This window comes from Cheilinus undulatus, linkage group 5 (assembly GCF_018320785.1).
Source record: "Cheilinus undulatus linkage group 5, ASM1832078v1, whole genome shotgun sequence".
Classification (NCBI taxonomy): domain Eukaryota; kingdom Metazoa; phylum Chordata; class Actinopteri; order Labriformes; family Labridae; genus Cheilinus; species Cheilinus undulatus.
The window spans coordinates 38,773,154-38,789,543 of NC_054869.1; the positions used below are offsets into that span (position 1 = coordinate 38,773,154).

The 16,390-nt window shown below is 39.0% G+C and overlaps 1 protein-coding gene across 1 annotated transcript; it reads right to left on the reverse strand.

Annotated features, from left to right (window-relative positions):
* Positions 1–1,768: 1,768 nt before the first annotated feature.
* Positions 1,769–15,864, reverse strand: ubox5 (U-box domain containing 5). The gene is made up of 8 exons (XM_041786638.1): positions 15,756–15,864; positions 12,134–12,197; positions 11,204–11,305; positions 8,703–9,445; positions 6,801–7,408; positions 6,521–6,706; positions 4,693–4,962; positions 1,769–2,686 (listed from the first exon to the last, which is right to left on the reverse strand). The coding sequence occupies exons 2-7, from the start codon at positions 12,185–12,187 to the stop codon at positions 4,742–4,744; spliced, it is 1,914 nt and encodes a 637-aa protein (XP_041642572.1). The 5' UTR covers positions 12,188–12,197; positions 15,756–15,864; the 3' UTR covers positions 1,769–2,686; positions 4,693–4,741.
* Between the last annotated feature and the right edge of the window lie 526 nt (positions 15,865–16,390).

Below are 16,390 nucleotides of genomic sequence, written 5' to 3' on the forward strand. Positions count from 1 at the left end.
GCATTTCACATAAACATAAATATCTAGTGTTCTTTATTCAGTTTGGGGTTGTGTCTGACTGCATGCTCGGGGTTGTGTTTCAACAATTAACAGCTGTGATGCTGATTAGGAAGTAAACGATGAACACAAACTGAGCATCAGAGGAAGCAGGTTAACCTGTGGGGGAGTTATTTTATCATAGTAGCATTCAAGCTTGTTTCAGATTTTCCTCTCCTTAAGCACCCCCTACTTGAATCCAAAACTAAGTTTTAGTTTTAACTAAGTTAAAACAAAAACTCAAAAACTAATGTTTTAACATAGGAAGAGTTCAGAAATCAGCATTTGGTGGAATAACCCTGATTTTTAATTGCAGCTTTCATGTGATCAGTCTTTTACATTGCTTTTGGGTGGCTTTTTGCCACTCCTGGCGCAAAAAAATTAAGCAGCTTGGCTTTGTTTGATGACTTCTGACCATCCATCTTCCTCTTCATCCCACTCCAGAGGTTTTCAATAGGTTTCAGGTCTGGAGATTGGGCTGGCCATGACAGGGTCTTGTTCTGGTGGTCCTTCATCCACACCTTGACTGACTTAACTGTGTGGCATGGAGCACTGTCCTGCAGGTACAACCAATCCTCAAAGATGTGGAACATTGTCAGAGCAGAAGGAAGCAAGTTTTCTTCTTTTACGTGGCTTGATTAATGCATCCTACGCAATGACAAATCTGCCCGATTCCAGCCTTGCTGAAGCACCCTCAGATCATTACTGACCCTCAACTAAATTTCACAGTGGGTGTGTGAAACACTGTAACTTGTAGGCCTCTCCAGGTCTCCGTCTAACCATTAGATGACCAAGTGTTGGGCAAAGCTGAAAACTGGACTCATCAGAGAAGATGACCTTACTCTAATCCTCTATGGTCTGATCCTTAAAATCTTATACAAACCTCAGCCTGGCTCTTCTTTGCTTCTCACTGATGAAGGGCTTTTTTTTCTTGCTTTACATGACTTGAGCCGCACCCCTAGGAGCCTGTTCTGAACTGTTCTTGCTGCATTTCACCCCAGTTACCATTCTTTTTGAAGGTAACTTGATGTCATCCTACTGTTGCTGAGTGACAATCGAATTATTTGGTCATCCCTTTTCACTGGGGAGACGTTTTTGCCCTCTGCCGGTCTGTAGCCTTGTTGTCCCCAGTGTCTGCTTGCTCAACCTCACTCCTATAAACGGCCATCTTAGATATTTTAAGGATGGAAGCGACCTGAACCTAATTGAACCCTTCTTTTCCAAACTCAAAACTTTTCTTTTCAACTGTTTTGACATGGTCGATAGTTATTTTTTAAATTCTAATTACATTTGAGGTACTAGCACAGTTTTGTGCCATCAAGCTGGTCCTATTGCAAGAGGATAGTGTTGACCCCAGCAGTATCTCATTCAGTAGAATGAAGAGTGCTTTATTGGACACTGGAATGGAATGGCTGTCATACATGTAGAGATGCTGATTTCAGAAAAATTTGCAGTGGTCTCTTCATTTTTCCCGGGGCTGTATATATAGGGCATACAGGAATGTTTGATTTGATCCCATTATGAGAAGGTTTGAGTGAATGTGTCCCACAAGAAGTAGGGAATAATGTTGCTATGAAAGTGCTTTTAAGATCATGCATTTTGTACACATTTTAGTTCTGGGCCCTTTATTCAATGAGACTACACCATATCAAATAAAAAAAAAGAACAGAAATTATTCAAAATTGTTTAATTTCATATAAAAACAGCCCCTGATGTCTTAAATATATTCCATCTCACACATATCTTAAAAAAATCAAACTTGATGCAGGATACAGCTGCCTAAAATCAGACATTAGGAACAGTCAGTAGTAAATATAACTTAAAAATCAAATTTCATTGGAGTGCTTTATCTCCGGTACCACTAGTTGGTGAAAATGTGTAGCTAATGTCTCCATGGCTCATGCAGAGTTTCTGGTTCCAGCTCTCCCTCTCGCTAAGCGGATACAAGATCATGACCTCGGTTAAGCTAAATGTTGTCAGGGAAACCAACATAAAAATGATTCTGCCTTTGAACACAAGGCCAAAAAAATGCAGTTTTGTCTGACTTTTGTCTGTTTAACCCTTTTGTGTTGCAATAACAGACTTGTGAGGTAATAAGGGTGAAGTGTTAAAAGGTAGGAAATGAATCGGTGGGACAAGGACACTCTGGAGGACGTTTAGCCAGTGCAGGACATCACTAAGCATGTTTATTTTCTCCACAATGTTATAGGATATAAAAAAAGACAGAATATAGCTGAAAGTTTAACAAAAATCTGTTTTTAATTCTAGCTGTTAAACACTTACCGCTGCTTACCCAGCATGTGGAGTTTAATACAAACACATCACAAGAGAGGTACATCATCAGTGTCAAGTATTTCTTTTAAATGATACTGTGCCTGAAATGGTCTCTTCATATAAAACTGTATCAAATGTAAACTGGTAAATCTAGTGAAGGAGAGAGCTGAAGGTTGAGCATGACCCCGTCTGTTTCTGCACAATAACCACACAGCCTTGAGTCGACTCCATTTCCGTAGGAATGTTTCTGGCCTCTCACCATCCGCACTCCCGTCCCCCAACCTTCTTTTTCTTTGTGCATCTTCTACCCATCCACAGTCTGTACAAAAGCTGCAGAACCAAGGCTGCAGCTACACTCCACCGCATGGTGAAAAGGCTAAGGAAGGGAGAGGGGGTGGAAAGAGGAGAAGAAGGGTTTGATTTTATATTTTTTGTACTACTTATTTTCAAGGTCTTTGCCTTCATTGATGTTCTTTGTACAACAGTGGGCAGTAAAGGTAGAGACCTTTTTTGGATCCTATTTTGTAGCATCAGGCAAATTATTAGACGTGTGATATATTGCTAGACTTGAAATAATTATCACCAAGAAGGCAAAGAAGTACTGTATATATGGTCAATAAAATATATTTCTGTAATCTGATGCTTTTATCCAAGATTAAATCAGTTTTATCTTTTAAGCAAGGGATTAATACTTTAATTTCAATATGTTTGGACTACTGCAATGCACTTTCTATAGTTCAAGTCCCTGTAAAATGAAAAAAAAAAAAAAAAATCCTTATTTTAGGTTTGTTGTATGGCAGGCAACAGTCTTATGACCCACCAGGTCAAATTTCAGTCATGAAAACATCTCTAATTTTACACAATTAAGCTTCTAAATGATGAATGAGGCAGTAATATTTGCCCCAGGATGGTGTGGGTGTGTTGGTTGGATGAACAATCCTCTCAAAAAAAAAAAAAAAAAAAAAAGTTCCTGAGCAGGGTGTATCTGCCTGGCTCTGTGCCAGACCAGAGACACAGAAGTTAGGGATTAAATTTTCTGTTTTCTGGCACAAATCTTTCTGTTATAATACTTTTAATGACCCGTAGTCCATCGTGGCTGGCTGATTGGAGAAATGTATGAACTGCTACGTGATTTTATATCAAAGCGTTAGGGGGTGGGGTGATTCCTCACCAAGACTGGTGATGTCCCGGGCTCATATATATTTGCCCTGCTCAAATAAAACTTAGCCAAGGAAAGAGTTGAACAATTTTCTAATGGTCCAAATCAAAAATACAGTCACACATAGCTCTCAGTGTTTTCACATGTTCACAGCAACCTCATTCAACATATCTAGTGTGTTAAAACACAAAGTTTGGATTCAACTTTACAGGGACTTTAACTGGGCCTCCCTTACATGTTTACAGCTAGTTTAAAAAGCAGCTGCCGGACTGATGGGCAACAAGAAGCCATCATTTCAGGTTGTCAAGTGGGATCCTCCCTTTGCTGGTGTTTCATTCAGTTAATCCCACTCCCCCAGAGGACTAAATGGTGAACTCCAGCGTCCCCCCACCATGCTAGCTCTCCTCACCGCCCACCAAACCAACACAGAGACAGTCTTTATCTTACCTACCCCACCACATGACCATCACAGCCCAAACAGCATTGCCCCCTTTAACAGACCCATGTCCACGAGACCAAATTAAAAACCCAGAGACTGAGTGTTTTCTGTGGTGGCTCCTAAACTGTGTAATGTGTTACCCCTTGAAATAAGAATATCCCCCTGTTACAAACTTTTAAATCACATCTTAAAACTTATTTTTATTGTTTGGCTTTAATCATGACAGTTGCATGATATCTAACTCTGCGTGTCTTTTAATTTCTTAATACTAGTTTCTTTTTGCTTTTTTGATTAAATTAGTTTTTTAACTATGTTTTTATTTGTTTTTGGTCACGCTGCAGCACTCTGGTAAACACTGTGTTTTTAATATGCACTATAAGAAAAACTGGATCTGTTTAGATAAAAGCAGAAACTCAGAACTAAACTTGTTCCTGCCCAGGTTAGCTGTAAAAAGTAAGTTAGCATGGTAATCTAGCTAGGACCTTCTGCTAAACCTGGTTCTTACACTCCTCATCTCGTTGCCAGTTTTTGCAGGATTGAGGCTGAAGGCCAATGCTACATCTTATTAGCATGTGTGTTTTTTTGACACTAGTGGGAGTAGCTGCAGTGACTTCCACCTGTCCCGACATCACACACAGACCCTCATATTCTAAAGGATGGAGAGTATCTGATCAGAGCAAACATCTTTATGTAAACTTTAGCTGGGATGTTAATTTTGCTTTAAATATTTCCAGCTGATTGCTGTTAGACACCAAAAAACATGTGGCTACTATTGTGTCCTCACCTTTACAACAATCCCTCTGAGGGTGTAGATGTGCTCTTTTGAGCATTTGTCAGTGATGCACTCTTGTTATGTCACTACGTGAGGAAGGGCTTTGGCAAGAGGGACATGAGACATGCTTGGATGACGATCCTGTGACGGAATTCAGTTGTTCTGATTTCCTCCGTAGGCAGGAACCACACAGCAGATGACCACAGGTGAGACGATAGATGCATGATGCAGATTTAGAGTAAACGGAGATCGAACAGGAACACAAGGAGCACATCTTTTCACCTGGCAAGATAATATGAGGGAAAACTTAGTATGTCGATTAATTATAGAGAAAGGCAAATTTTCAGTGAAGCTCATGAGCTCTCATTCTTAATTGAATTAAATACATTGTAATGTACTATGTTTTCTATGGAATCATATAACATACAGCTAAAATCATTTTTGGCTCAGGATGGGAAGGCAGCCAGAAAGAGTTCAAGAGGCTTTACACTTACATTAACAGTATGTATACCAGGGTGGACAACTGGTGGGCTGTGGGCCACATGCAGCCCCTTTTTCTCACTCATTGTGGCCCACAAGTCAGTTTAAATACAGATAAACTGTACACATGTAGAAAACAAGACAAATGTGCATGGAAGATTTCAGCATGAGTTACCAATACAACACCAGTCCACTGAGGACTCTGTATATGGGCCCCTGCTCTACACTGTAAAATCACACCAGTTGAAAATACTCAAAATATTTGTTGTAACTGATTAGGTGAATGTTTTTAAGCAGTGGAAATACATTTTTTTGAGTATGACTCAAGTTAAAATATATAATTTACATGTTTCTCATCCACTGCAGTTTCCCTTTATGTCTTTTACATATTCTATTTATGAACAATCATGCCACCCAAAGTTAGCTTATTTGATTGACTACAAGTAGCAATGATTGCAAGGTCCACTTTGAATTTATATTAAGAATTACTAAATAACTGAATTCCAACAGATCTGTTGGATATCCTTAGTGTTGTTGTTAAAAGTATCTGGTATCTATTACTGCTTTTATTTAGACACAATCTGTAGCTTTGGTACCAGGGGACAAATTATTTATATAATAAACTGGTAGGTATGAGCCAGGAGTATGCTTTAAGAACACCACTTTGTTTGCAAGAAAAAAATGTATTTCATAAACACAAATTAAACACAAATTTTTATTTGGACATTTTAGAGCCTGTGTGAGATTCACTGTCCACATGCCACAGTGGTTGGTTTGATTTTGAGATTTGTGTTTGTTTTTTTAATTTGAAAAACAGCAAATTGCTGCTACAATATAAATGCAGGTGTAACAAATACTGATTAAAAAACAGTAGCCTAATTACAATTGTCTAATTCACTCAACCCTTTAACTTGTGCAATATTTGGATTTCTTACTTTCTTACTGTGTTAGATACTTTGGCCATCTATAAGAACAGAGATTTTTCCATGCTTTCCTTTGTCAGTATGTACATTTACGTTATCATAATTTAGTCGTGAAAAAGGATGTCAATGAATACTTTTTGTTAACATTTCCTCAAATCAACACTGCTGTAAAGTTGTGAAAAGCCAGAATGGAGGCATTATTCTTAGCCTTGCTTTGCTAAAACTGTAAGTTACTGAAACATGGTGAGATTATGGGCTAACACAAGAGATTTGGATTGTGCTGCAGGATTTATAACACAATTTTTCATTTTATTTGCTCTGTCAGTACCTCAATCCATCAAGGCCATAGCCTAGTTTACAGAATATCATGTTTTGACACTCAACATTTTGAGGTTTGAGGCCTCCTTAAAGAAAAATCAGATTTTTCTAAATCTTACCTGTTGTCATGCTTTGAATGCCTGCAGTCTGGCCATGCAGCATGCTTCTCAGTGGTTCAGAGTCAGGAGTTACCAGTTTCTGCTGAGACAAGTTTTTGGTAAAGGAGGGACGCCCCTGCAGGGCAGAAAAGAGGGCCTCGTCCAGGCTGGCTGACAGACGCTGCTCATGAGAGCTGCAGCTGGAGACTGTGGAAGTTTGTTGAGGAAGAAACTATCAACACAACACTCCAAGAAAAAACAGAATATTTTGGTTTGATGATCTGACTTTTGCAGAACTCACCTGAAACAACGGCAGTTCTTGGTCGTTTCATTTGAGGTACTGGTTGGTCCTCTGTGGTCAGCTCGCTTGTGGGTTCTTTAGTTATTTCGTTCCAATCTCGTTTTTTTCTCCCCTCAAACTCTGAATTGATTTCTGTAGTCACACACCGGGAGCTAGATATGAAAGCTGCGTTCTCTGACAAATGCCCTGATCCATTCGAGTTCCTGTTTCCAGCATTACAGTTAACAACAGTACTGCCTGTGGAGTTTTTTTCATGATGCAGAGATTTTTGAGACTCTCCATCCACCCTGGAGGCTAATAGTCTGGACACCTGGGGATTCTCTCCCTCACTTTGTCTCCCTAACATCCCGTCCTTTCCCATGATCCCTTTCTGCAGGAGGAAGAGGTCAATTCGGCTCTTCAGCTGGGGGTTAGGAAGAGGCTGGGAGGTTGAGGTAAATGGGACACCAGTGAAAGGGTCATTTGGGGGTCTACCCCATGTAGCTTCTCTCTTCTGGTGTTCCTCTAGTGTGCTGTTGTCCACTGACATACCACTGGGCAGCAGCATCGGCAGCTTCATTACCTCCTGGGTTATCGGGTCAAGGAACTCCTCTGGGATGGAAAGATTGCTGAAGTCAGACACAAAGTCAGCAGATGGTTAGAAATACTACTAAAATGTGTAAAGCGTTATTATAGCTACAAGAGGGGCCTCGTTGCTTTGAAGGTTTTATTTGGCTAATAATGACCTAGATTAGGAAATCTTTTTTTTTGTTTCATTCTCAACCTGTCAGGAGAAAGACTTTTTAAGATGACCAAATCTGGAATACTAGGACCCTAAATCAGACTACACACTGCCTTCATTGTTCAAAACATAGAGGCCAAATCCACATTTACAGAAAGATCCTGACAGTTGCTTGAGTGTTTTTCTGTTTTTTCCCCCTTTTCATTTGATGATGGGGACAGAAGATAGAGTTGGAAACTTGTGTGGGAGACAGAGAGAGTGGGAAATGACACAGACCAGGCTTGAACCCAGGTCATCTCTGTACACAGGGCACAAGGACAAAACCACTCTGCTACTGGTGCCCCAATACCATATTTTGTTTGATATTAAGATATTTTCTCAACTCTTACAACCTCAATGTCTACCTTATCTCCTCGGTCAGGGAACAAACAGCATTGTTATGCAAATTATTTAAAACATCTTCAAAAATCAACTACCTTGTTAAACAAGGATTTGATTACACACAGTGCATTCAGGAAGTATTAAGACCCCCTTCCCATTTTTCAGTTTTTGGTATGTTTCAGCCTGATGCTACAGTAAAAAACTGTTTTTACTGTCACTGATCTCCACTCAGTACCATATCATGATGACGTGAAAACAGAATTTTAGACATTCTTGCAAATTTATTAAAAACAAAAAACTGAAACATCATATTTAAATAAGTATCAAGACCCCTTTCGGAAAATAACACTTGACATTTAGCTCAGGTTCCTCCCATCCTTGCTGAGATGTTTCTACACATTGACTGGAGTCCACCTGTGGTAAACTAAATTGGTTGGACATGGCTTGGAAAGGCACACACATCCATAGAAGGCCTCACAGCTGACAATACATATCAGGGGTACTGAGTGTAGATTAATTTGAACATATTGTTTTGTTTTACTGTAGCACCAGTACTGTAGCAGGTTACTAACAGTTACAGACAGTTAGAATGAGAAGTTGCCTGGATGTCAAGTGCACCATTATATTGAAACAGAAATCAGTTTTGTAAGATTTATCTCATCCCAATCAGTGTTGTCGTCCTTTTGTTAACAACCTGTTTTCAAAATGAGATCCAATCCAATGTCTTTGACTAGATTACACAGACACAACTGGGCCTATGAGACCTAACAGATCTATCATCTTCATTACCACATACATACCTGGGAGATGTGGCAGCTTGTGATCGTGTTTTTTTCTGGCTGACAGAGGGGGTAAATAACCCAGGTTTTGGCAGTTGTCTCTGATTGGCCTCATGGATGGTTTTAATCCTCTCCACTTCTTCTGTGGGACAGCAGCGGGCAGGTTGTCCCCAAACAACTAAAGCCTTAAGCCCTAAAGCGGAAGCTGAACCGCCATAGGGCAGAGTGACCCGAAGTTGTGTCACAGCACCCAGTGAGAGCAGACCCCGGCTCCACAGCTCCTCTTGCCGACAGTTTGCAGGTTGTGTAGGAGGCCGGGAGAGGAATGGGGGTCTGTGATAGTAATTTTTACGATTGAAACATATGTGCGTTTCCTCCCTAAGCTCACAACGACCCACCAGTTTAAACTCTGGTTCAGTGTCACTGGATTCAGTGTTTTGATGAGGCTTGAAGGCATGGCCTCTTTGTTGAGACTCATCTACAGACTGTTCACCCCACTGTTGAGCCTGAAGACTCCACTGGTACCCATTACACTGCAGAGATTTAATATCATTGTGTTTTCCTCTTTTCTGTTCAGTCTGGTCCTTCAATTGCATTTGCTTCTTTTGCTGAACATGTCTGTGGTCAGTGTTCTGGCAGGGTGGTTGATCCGAGCAGGTGCTGATCTCCAGTTTCTTGCAGGCTTGTCCACGGTCCATCCCCCAGGGCCACAGCTCCACATCCACCCTGCACAGGTCCACCTGGAAGCCAAACTTCAATGTCACCTGAGAATTACAGAGGACAAAATAGCATTCATTTATTCACTTTAGGGATAGGGATAAATGTATTAATCATTTTGCCACAGATCTAAACCTGTTTCAAATGTTTTACAGTTATTCAGATATGAAAAATGCAGTTTGAAGATAGTTAAAGATTGGAGAACTGCTAAGTCAAGAATGTTAAGTTACCTTACCATGGCTTGATATCCCTAAATGCTGTGTTCAGTGAGGCTGAGTGGCAGATTAGCTACAAGCTAAGAGGCTAGCGATGCCTCTTTAACAGCTTTTCCCCCACATTTTGTCATAAACATGCTTTTAAAGGTCAAAGCGATATGCCATTTAACAAATAAATCTTGTGGTATACGGGTTACATTGAAATGACGACTCAATTCAAAATTACAAGTTCGCAGAAAGATATGGATTTTTTTTGGGTTGACGCAGATAGGATATTAGGGAATGAAAAATTCCAATTAGTGATATCTGCCGATTAAATTTTTACATTATTATTATTTTTTATTAGTTAATAGATAAAATAAAATAACTGCTTCTGATCCCTTAAATATAGTTCAAGGCAGAACATTTTATTATTATCAAAATAGCCATCATGAACAAAATACTGTCAAAAAAAGCAGTAACCTCCGGAAAAAAGAGATGTTATTACTAGTGTGCATAACATTGCACAGATGTGTCTAATGAAGTGGTCAGTGTATTTGCAAATGACGAATTCATAACTGGTATCACTGGTAAAATGAAATACACCTATGTGCATTCACATTTTTCTCTCCTCCATTGTTCTGAGCTGTGAAGTTATATGACTCAAACTCTGACCAGAACACAAGAGTATAGTAAGACCGAAAGGACCAAGACCAACAGGACCAAGGACCAAAACACTCTGACTTCCACATGCTCAGACACTGGGAACACCACACTGTCTTACTCAGAGAACCTATTGCCCCATTCTCGAGTCCAAGTCTACGGCTGATCTTAGCCTCTCATCAGGTCAATGGATTATCATGCCAAGTCAGGTGAACTGCTCCACAACTTCCACGCTCTCACCATTCATGGACACAGATTCAATGGCCGCATCTAAAGCATCCCCAAATGCCTGGTTCTTTGTTTTGGCCAAGGGGACGTGCAGTCCATGCATTAAGAGCCCCCACAAGGACATCTACGGTCTCAACAAGGAACCAAGCATCATCAGCAAAGTCCAGATCGGGGATCTGCATATCACCAGATGACACTCCACAGTTTGCTGCCCCTGTTACCCGCCCCGTTATCCAGTCCATACAGACAATGAAGAGTGTAGGGGCTAAGATGCACCCCTGTCTCACCCCAGAATCAATTTTTAAGTGTGCTTGAGAAGAATGGCATTTTGCTCAATTGTATGCTTTGTGTATTATATAAAAAACATAAATTGAATCTTGGATCTTGTGAGCGATGCTATTGTCAATTGTCAGTTTCAGAAGCAGGACCACACCACAACCTTGTGCCAGCCCACATTTACATATACTCAACCTCCTTTTATGTTCTAGCCTTCTGCACCCCTTTCTCCCAGCTGCTAATCTCCTTCTTTCACTCCTACTATCCATAGGGTAGTAGGGGGTTTCAAAAGCATCAAATCATGAGAGCAATTTTAACATTAAGAAGTACAGGATCATCATTCAAAAATGAAAGATAAATAACTGTTAAACTGCATCATGTCAAGAGCAACATGAATGGTGTAATCCATGCAAGTGAAATAGAACAACCACGGCATCATCTTACCTGTACAGGTGGACGTAGGAAGTATTCCAGCTTGAAGCCTCGCCTTCGGAGTTCAGGGTCGCCTGACAAGAGGTTTGTAACTTCATAGCCATCTGCACACAGCTACGATGACAAATAGTACAGGCAGATTCTTAAATTCTCTACAGAAGGCATTAAGGGAGTGAATAGAGAAGTTACAGTATGACATTTTAAATGGAACATTTCTGCCTTAAAATGGAAAGAATACAAAAAAATGTCAGGAAGATCAACATAGCTCAAAAACATAAGATGGGAATTTTGTCAGCCTGTTACTTGGTTTACTGCAACAACATGTAAGGGTTAATTTCAGGCATTTTATTCTTCCCTGAACATGCCAAAACTAGAAAACCAGTGATTGAAATGCCTGGATATAAATTTCCCAAAGCAAAATATTCAGTACATGTTTCAGTAAATGAAGGACTGCGAAAGAGTGATGGACGAGGACTATGGGGAAGAAATGAGAAACTTTTTAAGGGTGGAGAGAACATCACCCATGCCCTCACTGTGAAGAAAATACATTCAAGATCACATTACAAGATATTTATAAAGAGAACACAACAAGGTCAGTCTGTGATTCACTTTTCCCCACACCACTTTGTACCTCTGCTTTTTTATTTTTACATCACTGTCCTCCATCTCAACCTTGTGTTATCTTGTGTCCACGTAAGGTTATTCGCCCTGTTCATCTCAACACTTAGCAGACCATGTACTGCTGTAGAAAAGGTTGACATGGTCTCTACTAAGCCGCTACGCTGATGAAGAAATTAGGGTTTTGTTATGCTCTAGGTTACTGTTGCAAACCTTCTTAACGTGTCATGTGGGCTTTGCGGCTGGGTTTTTTCTTGCATATACTGAGAAATGACAGGAAATCATTGAACATTAAAAGTACAGTTACGTGATAGTCCCACGCACCTTGTTGCAATGAACTGACGTATGGAAGTGTGGCAAACAAAGATTCAAAACCATACCGTCCGACCTGTGGAAAAAAACAGACATGTGTCAAAGCAGTACATCTTTCCTTACATCATTTATGGTCAGCTCCTAGGTCAAGGCAAAGAGAAGCATTCACTGCATACAAAACTGACTCACAGTACTACGATGTTTACACCTATTACACCTATTGTATCACCAGACCTTTCACCTCCTAACAAAACTACCCTCAGAGAGTGAAAGACTAATTAATCTCCAAGAAACTGAATTCAATTCAGTTATTTCAAGGACCTCAGCAGTGTAATTGTGTTGAATATTAAAGTGTAGAAAAGGAAGACAATGACTTCCAATTGTGTTTTGCCAGTTGGTTAAGAAAATCCAATAAAACGACTAACTCTGTTGTTGTTAGACAAAGACAACTAACTGTTCAATGAAGAATTGGTTCATTTTCCAGTTTTGTTACAACAGCAATCAGTATGTTTGGATTATCATAAAATGTAACTGGCCAATCAAGATAGAAACTATAAATTAACTAAACAATTTTCAAGAATAATCAAAGGGGATTTGCACTAACACTAAGATGAATGCATTTATGATTCTCATGGTCTACAATGTCAGTTAACAAAAATCAAGTCAAGCTTGTTATACATAGCATAATTCATACACAAGGCAGAATTAAAAGCAAAGTATAAAAATACAGTATATATGCAACATGAACACCACACATTACCCCCACAAATGAGCACACGAACACACACATTAAAAGCATGCAGTGAGAACTAACCATAAACTCATGCAAAAGTCTTTATGTGCGTTTTAAAGTATTTAATGTTAGAGCCCATGTCTGCATGCAGGGTGTTCCATTTACTCTGGCATAAAAACTGAAAGTTGCCTCCCCTGCTTTGGAATTTTTACTTGGAATGGTCAAAAGGGCCACTGCCTGCAGACCTTAAAGTTCTAGCTGGTGTATAACTTACTGTATATGCATATCTTTAATGTACTGATGGGCCATTGACTGCTTTGTACACAAGCAACAGAAAATTAAAATCAATCCTAGTCTGAACCAGGAGCCAATGGAGGTTTTTGAGGACAGGAGTGATGTGTTCACATTTTTTTTTTTTGTTCTGATAAGAACACTTGCAGCAGCATATTTAATTAGTTGTAGGGCAGTGGTTGTTCCCAACCGTTTTGTCCAAAAGGATTCTCCTACTCATATCTGAGAAAAGCTAAGCCCCCCCAGGACCCACTAGGAAGAATGAACCCCTAAATCTCATCATTATAGGTCTACTTATTTAATAGATCCAAATGATCTATGTATAATTATGCTGTATTTTCCCCCCTGAAAAAAAAATAAATTAAAAAAATAAAGAGGATGCATTAATTTTTATTGGAAAAACTTAACATTTTCAAGTGCAAAATGTCATAAATTTATGAGAAAAAAATTTGATTCTTTTTCCTTTACAAAACATAAATTGAAGTGAACCAAACTTGGTATTTCTGAGAAAATAAAATTGATAATAGTCAATGAAGATGTTTTCCTTGCACAAGTCCTGCAGTTGGAAGCCTAATTAAATGATAATTCTTACTGGACTGAGCAATTAGAAAATATGTTTGATTTTAGCCCAGAATCATCAAGTCCAGCATCTGGACTTAGAAGAGACATTTCTGGGTTTATCCAGCCTCTGTTTTCTGTTTGGTTGTCTGTAAATGTTTGACCTTACAATGTCATAAATGTAAGACTTTAAAATCTTTATCCAACCATGGGATGACTTTTTGGTTTTGAAACCCCATCAGAAATCTCTGATATCTAATATTTATGGCAAGCTTATGGGCTTTGAAGAAAACCTGTTTATTAAAACCAAAAACGCTTGGGAACATGAGTTAGGGGTAAATTTGACTGATCAATGGTGGGACAAAGCTGTGTATAACATAAGTTCAATAACGCCTTGTGCCAGGCTGCAGCTAATACAGTTCAAGGTCTTGCATAGAGTCCATCTAACCAAATCTAGATTATCTGAAACATATCCTTATGTTCCAGATCAGTGTGATAGATGTCATGCTTCCTCGTGTAACTTGAGTCACATGTTTTTTTTTCTGTCCTAGACTACATAAATTTTGGAGTGAAGTTCTAGGAATTCAGGTTAAGATGGACCCCTTTATTGCTATATTTGGAATCTCACTTAATCAAGTTCAACTTAATTCCTTACAATCACAGGTATTAGCCTTTACTTCTCTTTTGGCGAGGCGTCGAGTCCTACTACTCTGGAAGTCTTCCAAACCCCCTTCTTTATCATTGTGGCTTAATGATGTGATGTCATATCTCAAATTAGAGAAGATAAGTTTAACAGTGAAAGGCAATTCTAACAAATTTTTCAAAAAATGGAATTGTTTTATTAATTACTTTCATTCATTGCCAGTCCTTCCTCTAAACTAGACCCCCCCAACCACCCCTTTTTATTTTTATTTATTTTTTCTGTCTTTACATTTTGAAATTTGATTAACTTATTGTTTGTTTGCTTATTACATTTGTTCCATTGTCATTTATCTATTTGGTGACTACTTTATTTAGAACAATATATCTGATTGTTTTATAAAGGGAAATTGATTCATTATCATTTTATTTTAATATAGAGACAATGTTCATTGTTTTGTTATATAAAAAAAGGGAGTTGTATATTTTGAATTTGGATCATTGTATTTTGCTCTGATTGTATCCCAAATGAAAAGATTTTCAATAATAATAATAATAATGGATTCTCTTTATTTTCTTGTACTTAATTGTCACCCTCATACCCTGTTGAATAATAAGTTTCCAATCATGATTAAAAAATAATATGTACATCTAGTTTTGACAACATTAGAACAGACAGGGCCCTTCGTCCAGTTGGCATTTACTGTTAGATCAAGACTACTCTTCATAAAATGTGGTTTTATGGGGTAAAACAATTAAATCAATTTTAATTGGTAGGGATGAGATCCAAGCAGTATGTGTGTGGTCTGGGCTGCCGAACAATGTTTTCTCACTTTGTAAAATCGAGTTGGCCAAAGTAAAAACAAAAAATCTAAGCTGATGTCTGTATTATCTGTTTTTCATTACAGACATAAGTTTTATTATGATTATTATGTGTGTTCACGTGATTTTATTGGGGGAAAAAAATAAAAAAAATAAAGGAAGCATTCACGAGGACTAACTTCGTTTTAACAGCTCATGAAACGTCAACCATAAACGCATTCAAAATAAAGCCACCAGTTAAAACGGCGACTTTTTACACCGTTAAACTGGAGCGTTTTACTGTCTCGTGCATTTGATGAAAACGGCCCTCATTTACAACCATCTCTCACTGCCATTTCATTTAAACCTTGTCTCTTGGCTTAAACAACTTGACTCCGGATACCACAACAAAATGTTACAGATAAAAACGTTAATTTGCGTACTGCACTCACAAGTTAACGTTTCGTTCCTAGCTAACGCATCACTTTAGCATTACAGGTGTAGCTTGCTAATCGCTCTATGGCTAGCAGTAGGATGTTGGTTAACATTGTAAATGCTAAGGAAAAAACACCGGCAACAACACCCCAGTGAACAACGGGAGACACGGCTTACTTTGCTCGGTCGTTGTGGAACTGGAGTCTTTATTTTCCTCCTAACCAACTAATAAAGACCGCTAGTTGCTAATAACTACTAGCCCATTTCTAGCCGACACAGCAACAACTGCAGAAGCCGAGATGGGACACACTTCACAAAGCGATTGCTGTACTCCGCAGCCACCCATGTGATTCAACTGGTGTCAGGCGAAAAAGAGGAGTACGCTTAATTTTATTGTTTACAGCTAATATTTAAGCCTTCCTTCTCGTTTAACCGTTGATATATTTTACTCGACCACTTTTTATACCCTCCTACATTCATGCTATGCTATCTTGTCGTTTACTAATGTATTTCTTCTACGTAAAGGTTGATAAGGTTGCCCGTCTTTACAAGATGCTACTGCTTACAACATTTCAAGGACACTTCTGAGAGAGGTATGCTTTTCCCAAGGAAGAACCCTATGGCGTTCACTCATTCTGACACCTTTTAACAACTGCCATTCACTGCAGTGTCCTTTTCTCTATTGTATCAGTACATGGGACATTTAGTCAACATAGTAGAAAGACTGTAAGAAAAGCATCCTTTACATGTATGATGGATTAATGTGTTGTGACCTTGTTGGTTCGTCACCCTCTGACTCAATGTTACATGTC

What these genes read in the sequence shown, in the direction of transcription:
- ubox5 (XM_041786638.1), bottom strand. Translation starts at nt 12,187, where the DNA reads ATGGTTTTGAATCTTTGTTTGCCACACTTCCATACGTCAGTTCATTGC. An exon ending in CAAGCTGCCACATCTCCCAG is followed by an intron (nt 7,409 to 8,702) that starts GTATGTATGTGG and finishes GTCTGACTTCAG; the next exon opens with CAATCTTTCCATCCCAGAGG. An exon ending in AAGAACTGCCGTTGTTTCAG is followed by an intron (nt 6,707 to 6,800) that starts GTGAGTTCTGCA and finishes AAACTTCCACAG; the next exon opens with TCTCCAGCTGCAGCTCTCAT.